The 13012-nt window shown below is 37.3% G+C and overlaps 1 protein-coding gene across 9 annotated transcripts in view; it reads right to left on the bottom strand.

The window, feature by feature from the left end:
* PLEKHA7 (pleckstrin homology domain containing A7) overlaps nt 1–13012 on the bottom strand; it is a 146877-nt gene that overhangs the window by 25745 nt on the left and 108120 nt on the right. For all 9 annotated transcript variants that reach the window (XM_040066014.2, XM_040066010.2, XM_040066011.2 and 6 more), the window contains 4 exons: nt 11042–11530; nt 5316–5832; nt 3204–3290; nt 903–956 (listed from right to left, as the gene is read on the bottom strand). In XM_040066014.2, coding sequence (XP_039921948.1) covers nt 903–956; nt 3204–3290; nt 5316–5832; nt 11042–11530 — 1147 coding nt within the window. The remainder of the gene's footprint in view (nt 1–902; nt 957–3203; nt 3291–5315; nt 5833–11041; nt 11531–13012) is intronic.

Here is a 13012-nt window from a genome sequence, read left to right as displayed (position 1 = left end):
ACCCCACGGCATCAGCGAACTCTGTACATGCAAACCAGACAGACAATAAATTGTCAAATTTCCCTTCACCTCCATTTTCAGGAATACCACATGATTTATATATGGCAAGACATCCTACACACTATAGAAAGTGGCAAATGACTTTGCTAAGCAAAACAATTATATATTTTTGCTCTTTTTTTTTTTCCCCTTCAAACCTGATATTAAGAATTCTAGATTGCTTTCAAATTGCCAACCATCAAGGGTATTAGATACAGAAGTCATTTAGACAGCTGATAGGACCCTCGGTATCATATTTAATTATTTGTTAAAAAAAATACCTCCTAACATTACTTGATCAGATGCTATCTATGGATGGATGGATGGGTGCATTTGAAACCTTTTAGCTGTAATAACATGAAAACAAGGACAGTGCTAATTAATCACATTTTCACAAGAACATATGGTACATTATACAAATAAGGAAAAAGTCAGTTTAAGAAGATTTAAAGGGGAAAAGCTGGATTAAGAGAACATGAGTTTTAACTTAGAGGTATTGACTTCATATTGGTACTAATGCTACAGTAGAGAAACATTTACAATCTGTTTATCTGATTTCCCTAAACCCACGTATCATTCATCTCAGTACCAGTAACACAAGTCGTTCTTACAAACTAAAGCAACCATATTTTCTGCATTTGCACTTTAATCGTACAGTCTCTACTAAAAAGACACTCAATACTCACAGCATAGCACAATACACAAATATACAGCACAGCACAATAGACAAAGCACAACACAGCCAAGAGAGTTTCCATCTCAGACTAGAAAGTTACTTTGAAATTTGCAGGTACAAAGATGATACAAAAAAAGACAACTGGGTTGAAAAAAAAAAAATTAAGTAGACTGGTCTAAAATCTTACCTTTAGATCCAAATACTCCAGATCCTTTTTCAACTGGATGTAAGTGTCATCCACCTTCAGGTAAGTACATAGGGGAAAAAAAAAAGTGCAACATATTTGAATGTTTGAAACATTTCAGAATAGTTGGATTTGCTGTATACAAGAAAACAGATGGAATAGAAAACAAAATAACAGAGTAGGAGCACATTAAAAAAGCACATTTGTTCCACCAGTATATTGCTATTTACAGCTAAAAAATGGGCAAAATATTTCCCAATAGTATTACTACCTCTTTACCCCCCTCCAAACATCTAGATTTTTGTTTCCACCTCTAACTGGATACAGAACTACCTGCAATAATACATTTTCAAAAGCTATTTTTTCAAGATCAATTTCCACTGACTAGCCCTTCACAGAAAAAGTTACAGTGGTGTGACTGAATGTCAGATTTTAACTAGAAGACATAATATATCACTAGAATACTTTTGATCACAATTCATATGCATTTTAAGCTATTATTCCTTTATTCAGGGAAAGCATGAAATAAGTTTTGTGAATAGAATTCTGAAAAATATCTCACTTATATGATTAGGCAATCTATTTTGTCTTTTAAGTAACAGCACTCAAGTTGATCCTTATTTTTCATTGCCTCACCTGTAATTGCTATCAGCTTAATTTTATAGTTACACTCATCTAGCAATATCTTTATTACAGTCCCTTCAAGGAAAAAATGCACAGAAGTCCTAAGAGAATTATTTCTCCTCTCTTGAAAGGAGATATTTGCAATACGAAAAAAAGTTTTAACTGTTGTAAATGTGCTACTTGTAGTTGGCCAAAATGCCCAAAACTTCCTAGCATTTTAACTGCTATTTTGTCAGCATCTCATATCCTGGGTGCAATTAAATTCAGAATAAAAGAAAAACACAACTATACCTTTTCTCAAGTTTTGAGCCAGTGAGAATGTGTAGTTAGAAAAAGAAAAGAAAAACCCTTTACACCATAAAATCAATAGATCACACTTGCATTCCTTTAGAAGTGTTCACTTACAATTCTTGTCAGATCAGCTTGTAAGACTGTCTGAAGACTTGGCTAGAAAGTCTGCCCATTTCTGGAGAAATCCCTGTTATTACCACCCATCTTAGTGCAATTGTTCTGTAGGTGAGGTAATCAGGAAATTAAACTTCTTCAATTCAAAAAAATCACTTTCATTTTGGGCCAAAGCCTTCACCAATTCCAAGAAGAGTCACCAGATTTTATTCCCAGGTGGCTCCATTTTTGAGGCTTTAATAGGAACTGGAGAACTCTGTGAGTACATTTGTTTGACTTCACATTTACAAGTTTCATAACACCAGCACAATCAAGAGCACTGTTGATGATCCAAGATGCTCCTGAGCTTTTAGGAACCAATGTTCACTGCAGAACTGACACGGTTACAAGCTCATATGAATGTACAGACTGGCTGATGCATTTCAATTTGCAGGTGACAGAGCATGTGGCATGGGGAACCAACCCCATCATGAAAGCAGCACAAGGAAATGGTTTTGCTTTAGAATGAACTTATACAGGATTTTAACCCACATTTCTGAAGATGTAGCATTTTCAGAAATGGTATAAATACACGGTATAAAAAGGAAGTAGACACTTTGAAACAGATGCACTGGTGCCCTGTAACTTAAAAAATGCTCATCTTTTATAGCAAATACAGTAAGCAAAGAAAAACCACGAACAACCTGGACACTAGAATACCAAAGAATGGGCAAGGAAGCACAGACTCAAGCATGCCACCAATGAAGCATTTGCAGAGTCACAAAATGCCACAGATGAGCCACGCAGCAGCTAACCTGATAGGTGGAATTAGTTGGCAAGTGCTGCAGTAATTGAGCGATTGTGTAATTTCTTATACTAGCCAACTTAGCCTGATGTCTCCTTAATCGAATGAGAAGCAATGTTAGCTCTTCGGGCTGCAGGTATTTAGACATAGTGTAAAGAGGAAATTAGCAGTCTTCAGGGAGAGGAACTATAATTACATTTTTCACCTCAGTGCCCAGAAAGCAGTTACTTGACATGACTAAGCAATTATTTAATTAACGCTGAGTTTGGTCAAATAAACATAATGAAACTTGAATCCTGTAATAACAGACAGCTCATCCCTGTTCATGTTGCAGATAAAGGCAAAAGTCCTATAGGCATTACTGGCTTAAGATTAAGTTCTCATTCAAGTTACTTATGCTTTAACTAAAAAAGTTAAGATTAAAGACTATGGATTTTCAAACTCAGGTGCAGTAGTGCGAGGACACAAGAGGAGCTGTGCTCTGCACTTACCGACTTGCCGTGCAAGCTGGGCGCGCTCACCGTGTGTGTCATGTAGCCCATGGCAGGCATGGAGCGGCGATCCAGATGAGTGGAGCTCTGTAAGAAGCCACAAGATGTAAGGATTGTGTCAAGTGGCAGCTGTGTTGCACCTGAGGGCAAATTCAGTCTGCTCCTCTGCCACAGATTTTCTATCAGAATTCATGGCATTAGATCAGGGTAATGCTCACAGGCCAGCCTCATCCTCGGAAGATTAAAAACTTATGAATGAACAAATGCAAATTCAGCACCTGTGATGCTGGGCAAAGCAGCAGATTGTGGCAACGTGAGATGCTTCAGCAGAATGTGCAATGTAGCTTTCAGCAAATAAAAACAACGTTCATTAAGTTCCATCCCCCCACCCAATGTCTCCCACGAAAGGTTTGGTTGGATGATGTCCTCCGACAGCAGGCTTGTACTGCACATAGTAACAACTGTGAATGCTCTCTTCTAGCCAGGGAACATGAAGCTACTGACATGACTGACACATTGTGGCAATGGCTTCCATCAATACCAAGGGGGTTTTTAATAATCATCCTTGATATGCCCATTTCAGCTTACAATAAGAAAGCCCACTGCACACTCATTCTCTCATCTTTCTCTTAAAGCCAAACTTCTATGGCTTTCTTCAAGGCAGACTAAGTGTCTCACAGTTTATTTTTATTCCTGTCTCTGAATTTCACTGAATGCCAATTTGTTGTGCCTCTCATGCCCTGATTTATTTTAAGTGCAACTGGATGGAATTTAATAAAGTGGTACAGGGAGTGTAGAGTATCATGGATTTATGCAGGCACACACATTTAAATGTAGAATGATGCTGTGTGTTTATGAGTATGAGCATTTTTCTCTATAAATTTTCAGTGAAGTTCCAGAGATTTTAAATTATGAGGAACTGTGTTTCCCAACATTGGTCAAGCCAGGATGCCGTAAAAAGAGCTTAAAATTTCTCCAGTTACATTGCACAGGAAAGGAAAAGACTGCTGTACATGCCTTTGTAAGGATGTAATGCTCCTTCAACTTACATATAGAGAAACCAATGTGTAGTAGAATATAATGAGTTAAAAATATAAATTTCCAGTGCTGCAAATCACTAGACTATTTCACACTCTGGACAGAATATTATAAACCTATAAATGTTGAAAGACACCCAACAGCTACACTACATATATACCAGGAAAAAGATCTAAACAGTGCATGAAGATGCAGCCTAAAGTTATGGTCCTAAACACACACTGGGTATCTGGATTTACAGGTCTCTCTCTTTGCAAATGTTTTCCCTATCAGAGTCCATGGCTGAGGTAAAAAAATTAAGTGAATACAGAGGCTTTCAATACCAATTATTCCAGATTGACCAAGACAAGTCAATCCTTCATTGATTCAGCACGAGTTTCCCCAAATTCCTTAGGCAAGGAGAACCATTTGGAGTACTGAATAGCAAAACCTCTGTCACCCCTGTATAAGGGGGTAGAAGAGTCCCTCCAAAAAAATCCACACTGAAACTATGCAGAAGGTTAAAGTTTCAGACCAACACTATTTGATTTTGTTTAGCCCAATGCTAAAGACTCTGCAATAGACCCGAACTATTAAATGCATAAAAAATTATACATTTTACAATAATAATAATATGGGGCTCACTATAACTAAAAATAGAATCAGCTCTAAGACTAACTACAACAGCAACATGTAAAGAAAGCAGGCATGGCAAACACAATGCTACAAGCAGAAATAAACAATCAAGGAAGATTCCATCCTGCTGAGTTTTATATTTTTGCCTTCATACTCTCTATATTAAAATACTACCATCTGTATACTTTATACATGTAAGCAAATGCCTGCCAGTTTTTTATTAAAAGTATTCTAAACCTATGTGATATGCCACCAGTTTTCCTCCCCTAAACAACAAAAATTAATAAATCTGATCAGAATGGCAAGAGCTTGAGGAGAAAAATATTCCTTGTATTAGCTTTTACAACTTACAGGATCTTTCATACACGAGGAGGGATGCAATGAACCACAACAAAAATCAACTCCCCATGCACGACACCAGGTGTAGAATGGTTTGTAATCAGTTAAACGGATACAAACCTTTATAGCACGATTCCGTATCTTCCTGGGGGATCCAGCAAAAGGAACATCCACACTCTGTCTCTCATCAGATGGCTTAACAGTGAGCCTTTCTGCAGGAGTATGTGGTCTCCGTGGGAGAAAGTTTTTTGGAGGTCCGGGTGGAGGGATATCAGATGGAGAGGGCGGAACAGATATTGATTGTGGAACATCTAATGAACTTTTTGACTTAGCACGATCAATAAAGTCTGAAGAACCTACATAAAGTGGGGCCGTGGGGCTGCCATGTTTGAACTGCTGTCTCTGCTGCCACTCATACAGCTGCCAAACAGTTCCATCCTTATTTGCTTTCCTTTCCTCCTGGGACATCTTCAAGTGGCTTACACGATCTTGTGCATATTTGTAGTCACTCGGCAGATTGCGGTTTGGTGGTGGTGAGCTCCCTGAAGGCTGCCTGGTATTCTTTGGCAAAGTGTGATAGTTCTCAGGAAAAGGAGGATTGGGACCCTGACGTGTAAGAGTCTGATCAGAAGTGAGGCTGTAAAAAAAAGGGAAGAAAAGGGAAAATTTTAGCATACACTGATAAATGGGAGTGACTGATAAAAAAACATCTCTAATGACATAAGCATAGGAGCTACAAGATGTATAAAAGACATTTTAAAAGATTTTACAGAAATATTAACAAAGCAATATTAATGACATCTATCCTGCACACAAACACTATACTGTATAAATACAGGATTTTAATTTAATGTTTAATCTAGGATGAACTACTAGAAACAAAGTTAAGGAATGGCAGAATCATGTACTTAAACTTAAAAGACAGGCAAGAACATGAAGAAAGGAATTACTGTCACGTTTATCGAGCGAGTCCATAAATTAAAATACTCCTTTTCACAGAAAGTGTGCTCACCACTAGGTGGTGCAGTTTACGAAAACAAATGCATGTTCAATATAAATCTCTTTAAAAGCAAGAAGAAATCCCACCAATCCCAGAATATCTCAGATAGTTTTTGTTCATGTGAATAAAGCAAAAAGAAAGAAAATGGTAAGAAACTGCTAAAAATCCCCAGGTCTGTATGATTTACTTTCACCTAACACTACTGGTTCTACTGATAGGAGCAACATGAGACTTTCTACAAAGGTCACTGACAAATCAGAATATAAAAAGAAGTATTACATCCTGGCTTTAGTACTGCATCCATAAAGCACTTAAACTATACAAACTAGATATTTTTGTAGCTAATGTTAAGACAAAATTGGCAAAAGTTTTGACGAAGTCCAGTTAGCTTCCTGTCCTGCTTTGAAGTGAAAATCTTTCTGAAGCCTCATGCATAAGAGCCCGCCTTTCTAATTTCTGGTTCTTCAGTCAAACATCTGGGGATTTTACATTTGCAGTCATTTGCCCATTAATTCAGAATCTCTAAAGAGAAAACCATTCTGCTAGGCCTGCTACAAAGCAGCAACACAACCAACCAACCAACCAAAAAAAAGGCACAAAATCACACAAACATAGAAACTCTAAGCATGTTTTCATCACTTCACTCGCTAAGTTCCACTCTCTGCATGAGAGAGAGAGACCTCATGGTTTGGAAAATGCATGAATTCCACATGAAAGAAAGGCCAGGATGGAAAAGAACATCTTTGTTCAGGATCCAAGAATAACTGAAGCAAGGAGGAAAGAACTGCTACCAGTAACTGCTGCTCAGTAGTTGCTACCATCTCTTTTTGCTTGCAGGATTTGGCACTGTTGGACTGCCTTGAAATACGGATACTCTCAAGAGGATACATAATTGCTCACGCCAGCAAGCAGAATAACTGCCCTGCACGGCCTGGAGGATTACAATTCTGTAAAGGTTCTGCTCTTTCATACCACAAAACCTTGATGTTACCTCGAATTTCAGAGTGAAGGTTAAAGCAGGCAGGTAGTATGAACACAGGCAACTCAAAGATCAGCAAAGATCAGCGGTCAGACAATCTCTTAATTCTCTAATTTCATTGCATCATGTGCACTTGGAATGTCCTGTACTTCACAGCCAATTTTTTCCACATGTGGTAGAAATGTATTTTCTCTAGATAGCAATAAGAACTGAGAATGCTTGGAGTGGATAATGCTTCAAAAGGACATCTGAGGGAGGCATGAAGCTAAGACAGATTTCTCTGTGCAAAAACAGAGAAGAGATTTTGACCACTCCTATACTCAAATTTAATGGAGACTTCACAAAGGCAGTCCCTTCATGGACGTTGCAAACCACCTGTGTGATTATTTTCTAACTGGGCATTAAAAGGCAGAGTATTGAAATCAGCTGGAATTGGTGGCAATCAATGAAGTCACCAGGGCTGGCAGCTTTAGGTCAAAAACCAAAGTTTTGTTGGGGACAAGGGGAATCATGCCTTCCTTCTGGAAAAGGATGAGTTTTTCTTAGGAGAACTAAAAACTGTTAATTTGAAAGTAGTACATGGAGCAGCTGACATGAGCTGGTTTCAAGCAATACTTCAGCCTGCTATAAAAAGGGAACAAAGTTGAATGTGTGTAACATTGCACAGGCAAAGTCATATTCAGAGCTGAACTTTGGAGGCAACTGCCTACATACAGGCACATTGTGTTTTCTCAGTATCTGAAGTAGGGAGAAACCTCAAGCTGAGATGACAGGCTTTAAACTGATGGCATCTCTACCCATACAAGAGTTGAGATGCTTAGAGATAATTTGCATCATACAAAAATAGGCTCTGAGACAACACACCAACTTCTAGGTAAAGACCTGTGTCCCAAATGACTCAGTCCAGAACAGACCATGGACTATTGCTTTCTCAGAGATCAAGAGCAGAAGTGAGCAAAAGCAGCTGCTCTTGAGAATCTCCCTCATCTATAGACAATATAAAAGGAAAGCAGACATTAAAGAGTGCATAAATGGCCTCATGTCCTATTATGTGACTATTGGCCATGAAAATCATTCAGGGTCTGCCATGGGAAGCAACCACACAGAAGATATCATAAAAGGAGAAGATAGATGTTCAAAAGACTACAAGTACTATTATTAGAAACACTGTGCTCATTCATGGGAATGCAGAGAAGCTAACAAAGACAAGTAATGTTTCTTCCTTAAGCAAATCAGGAAGGAACGGAAAGTTCTGCATAACAAGAAAGGTTTTAACACTATTCGCAAGAAAGGAAGTATCTCAACATGATTGCATTTAGTGGGAAAATATTAAGCTTAATTGGATTTATATTTTTTAAAAATGCAAGTAAACTGTTAGAAATAGCAAATTCTTCAAAATTATGCATTGACTAAGTTTATGCAGGTACTGGAATCAGATGAAAACTTAACAATTTCTAAACAGCTGCCATTTGATAGTCTTGACCTTCACCTTTAATTACTTAAACCCAAAACCTCCCGAAAGCCTCCTTTCAAACCTTCCAGTTCTTGAGATCTCTCTGAAAGGCTGGCATGAATCTTACCAAAGCAGGTACTCCCATCTGGTGAGAACCCAGTGGGATTAGATGGCTTCACTGGATGTCACGGAGTGCAGCTGAGAGGTCATTAAGAGAGGTGGATCTCCAAAGTAACATTTACAACTCAGCAAACTGAGTACTTCATTAAAAGGGGAAGTAAAACATCTGTTTGAAAGGTCTAAAGATCTATATAAAAGGTGCCATTCCCACAAATGGTCATATTGGATTTGTGTGAACCCTTTATCTGAAAGAGTTCTCTCTTGTCATAATCAACTTGCTGACAAGCACTGCAGCTGTACACACCTGAGCCAGGAAACAAATAAAAATGAACTCATTCTGTGTTCAAGAATTATCCAGCCTTCTGAATCCTCAGAGGTTCTCTATTTGTAATAATTCACCTGGAATAGCAATCAACATGGAGCTTTAAAAAATTAAGTGGTCTACTACCACTTACTAAAATCAAAATGGAATGTCAATGAAATTATCATCTCCAGCTTAAATTTCTACGCCGTGCAATCAGGAATATATTTGACAACTAACATTCCACTTCCATCCATCATTTGACTACAGCGCGGCAACCTCAGCGGGCTAGGAGAAGGCGCCATTTAAAAGATGACTCTATTCATAATCTTTGGGATGGTAACATGCAACTTATTCTGAATGCAGAGAATATAATGGTATTTGTCAGGAAAAGGCAAAGAAAACAAGGTCAACTGAGTCAAACCAGACATTTTTAGAGATATGAATATGCAAATATAAAGCTATATCTAGAAATAGATACACACAGATATACATATATATCTATCTTTATTTTCACTGAATACTTCGCAGCACCACCTGAGGCAGCTGGTTTCTTCTAGAGCAAAGCCTGGCACCTGCAACAACACTATCTTAACTGCACCTAATACACACCCCTAAAGTTAATTTCCTGGAAAGAATAATTAGGAAGAAAACCATACTTATTTAGCTATCAGTCAAGCCTGTCACTGCCAGGACTTCTGATCTTAAAAACATCAAGAGAAGCTTTTTAAGCATGAGCTCATTAGTTTAATCTCATTTTCTGTATTATTTCAGGAAAATCAATGTGCGTAATAAGAAATAACTTTCCAAGTACTTTTTTTCATTCAAGTCATATTCTTTCGGGAAGGACTGATTGATATCCAAGCAAAAAAGATGGAAGTTAATTGTCTCTAGCAGTCTAAAAGAACACTAAATAATATTAAAAAGTAAGAAAGCTTCTTCAAGAGTAATTTCAAAGATAAAAGAATAGAAGAATGGACTTCCACACAAAATTAGCAAGTCTTGAACTTTTTACTGGCTCCAAATTGACAAATGTTAGCTTAAAAAAGCATTTTAAAAATTCCAAAAATGTTTTCTCCGTCCTAAAAAACACATGTCAATGTCTCTTGTTTGTTTATACTGTAGTTAGATTTGAGCAGATTTATAAAACACTAATTCAGTAGAATAAGCATATTTGAAAAATCCTCACAAGTAGCATCAAGCCCAACTGTTTTTTCTGCCACTTGACACAAGGTGACATTCTGAACAGATGCACATAATTCATCACTTAATTTTTTCAACTGGTACTTAATCTGAATTTGAAAGCAAAACAATTCTGAGAGTTTTCAAACTACAGAAGCATTCCAGTGTGCACTTCACCTATTGGTACTATTTATGTAATTTTCAGGGACAGAAAATGAAAAAGAGAATCCTGGAGACCATCCTAGTATGTCTTCATTACCTAAATGAATATATGGAGACCTTTCAATATGTGATACACCGTGACTCTGAATGCAGTGATCTGATAAAGAGGAGTGAATACTTGGCTCCAGAACAGAAGAGAGAAGGAAAGTAATGTGCATTCTACACTTTTTCAAGTGGTAAACAAACAATTACCTCTAATTTATATTGTGAAATTGTTTATGAATAAGAGGTAAGTGAAGCTTGCACTTCACTTTCTGGCTCTTAAAAATTTAAGCAAATTTTAAGAAGTTTTAAGCATCTACAGTGATTAAAAGAAGAAAAATAAAATAGCATGCTAATCTCACTTATTCTCTTTGCAATACTGTGACAACATTAAAGAGATTTGATTAGCCAATCCCATACTGGCTTTCCCAAGAGATAAATGCCTGAAAAATACCATTCTATACTGAAAGAAAAAGTAAATTTTCTTACATGTTGTCTCTGTAAAATATTGTTCTGATTTGCCCCAAAGATATTACTAACACACATTTTCCTCTAATTTAAGAAAATACCACTGGCCATCTATTTAAAGATGGGCCTATTTACTAACCTTTTTGTATCTCCTTTCTGGACTTTTACCCAGTGCTCCACTTGAGCCAAGTTACTTTTCCTTTGAAACTGCTTATCTGGATTTGTTCTGGGAACAAACCCTCTTTTATATGAGCCAGTACCATTCTGCTCCACTAGGCCAGCACTCATACTTAATGAATTAGGAAGCGTTCCATTCTTCTCAGCTGGTTGAGGCTGAGCTACTTGGGACCACGATGCAGCATTCGTTAAGTCTGGAAATAATGAATCAGCTTCTGTTAACGCATGCTTAGCCTTTCCCCTCTTGGTTTCCAGAGTTTCTTTTCTGTGGATATAACGCTCCCCCTCCTCCTTTTCTCTTCTTATCTCTTCACGCTTATTGTATCCAAGCATTTCAGCTGATTTCTGATAACTTTCTTTTGTGTCTGTAATCTCTGCCTTCACACACTCTTTGCAGGCATCCACATGATTGACTTGGGGAACAGCTTGTTGATCCACTTTTTCAGTTTCCCTGAAAAGAAAATGCGTGTCAGTAATGAACACTGCTTAATTGCGGAAAGTTGGTGTGGTCTTGTTGCTCTTTCACAAAGGATACCCACAAAATCATTGTCTGCAGACTGTGATAAATTTGACATGTTACAATATATATGCTCAGCAAAACTCAGTTGCTATGCCAGTTAGACAAAAGTTACCTTTATTGTACTGCCAAGGAAACAAAAATTACTAACACACATCTGTAAAAATTACTGAAAATACTAGTATTGTATGAAAGAAGCGTTCAGCATAACATTATGCACAAAAAAGCAGTAAATAATAAAAAAAATAAATCTTCCAATCCTAGAAGGATAGGAAAAAAAAACAAAACACAACAACCAAAACAAAGCTGCCAACTGCTCATGGCAAATTATAAAGAAAAGTCTGTCACATCTTTGTAGATGCCTCAGGGACTAGTCACTTCTGGCCAAGAGGATATTTACATTAAGTCAGTACTATTGTTCAGGGAATTTCTATCGTGGAGCTACTCCTGAAGAAAAAATTGCTCCATGCTGCAGTGCACACTAGTTTACTTACTTACCTTATTGCCTAAATAATATCAGAAATCTTGATTCTAAAATTTGAGCACACTAAAAAATCTCTGTGTATTCCAAAAGTTTTATCTTGCTTTTGACACATAACATACTTCATTTGCAATTTTCTTCATCTCCTTATAACAATAAGCTTCTCAACAACTTTTTTTTTCTCTCACAGTGTAATGGGTCCTCACTGATCTCAGGGTAGCAACTCATCTCTGAAACCAAGTTCAGCTTCTATAAGGCTTTATGGAAAGTATATTCGGACTAAGTGCCAAGACAAAATTCTTTTCACTTTGGTCTAATTAGAAAAGAATAGTCTACTTAGGAGTTAGGACATTGGATCAATACTTCTAATGTGCCAGACTTCCCCAATTTTTCTTTCAATTATTCCTGTCCTTACAAAGAAGTTAAAGAAACAGGTATCACATTTCTTGAAATTTAAATTAAATCTAGAAAGTCTTAACACAATATCATATAGGAAATGAAGCTCTGGAAGAGCTGATGTTGATCCTTTGCTTATATTTGACTGGCCAGAAGAAAGCAGTGTGAGATACCCAGAGAAACTGCACCATAACATCTCAATCCTCACAGCCCACAGCGGTTGAAGCAGGGTTGTCTCACAGAACAGTCTTCCTTCTCATGGAGGAGTAGGGAAAGAATCACATTTCAAAGTCAAAATATCAAGAAGTCTACATCTATTTAAAGAAAAGAAATAAACTGGAAGCACATTTTGGCACAGCTGAATTTGTTCACTACCAGTTCATACCTGCATAAATTAGTTGATATCCATTAACTCTATGCACTCATGATTTACCCATCTTTAGCATTCTTTTCCCCTCAACAGCACTTCAATCCTAGTTCTAAACACCCATCTGAAACAACTCATCAAGCTTCTGTTCTTTCTCTTTTACTTCTCTCTC

Source organism: Hirundo rustica, chromosome 6 (genome assembly GCF_015227805.2).
Source record: "Hirundo rustica isolate bHirRus1 chromosome 6, bHirRus1.pri.v3, whole genome shotgun sequence".
Taxonomy (NCBI): Eukaryota; Metazoa; Chordata; class Aves; order Passeriformes; family Hirundinidae; genus Hirundo; species Hirundo rustica.
This window is presented reverse-complemented; position numbering and strand designations above follow the sequence as displayed.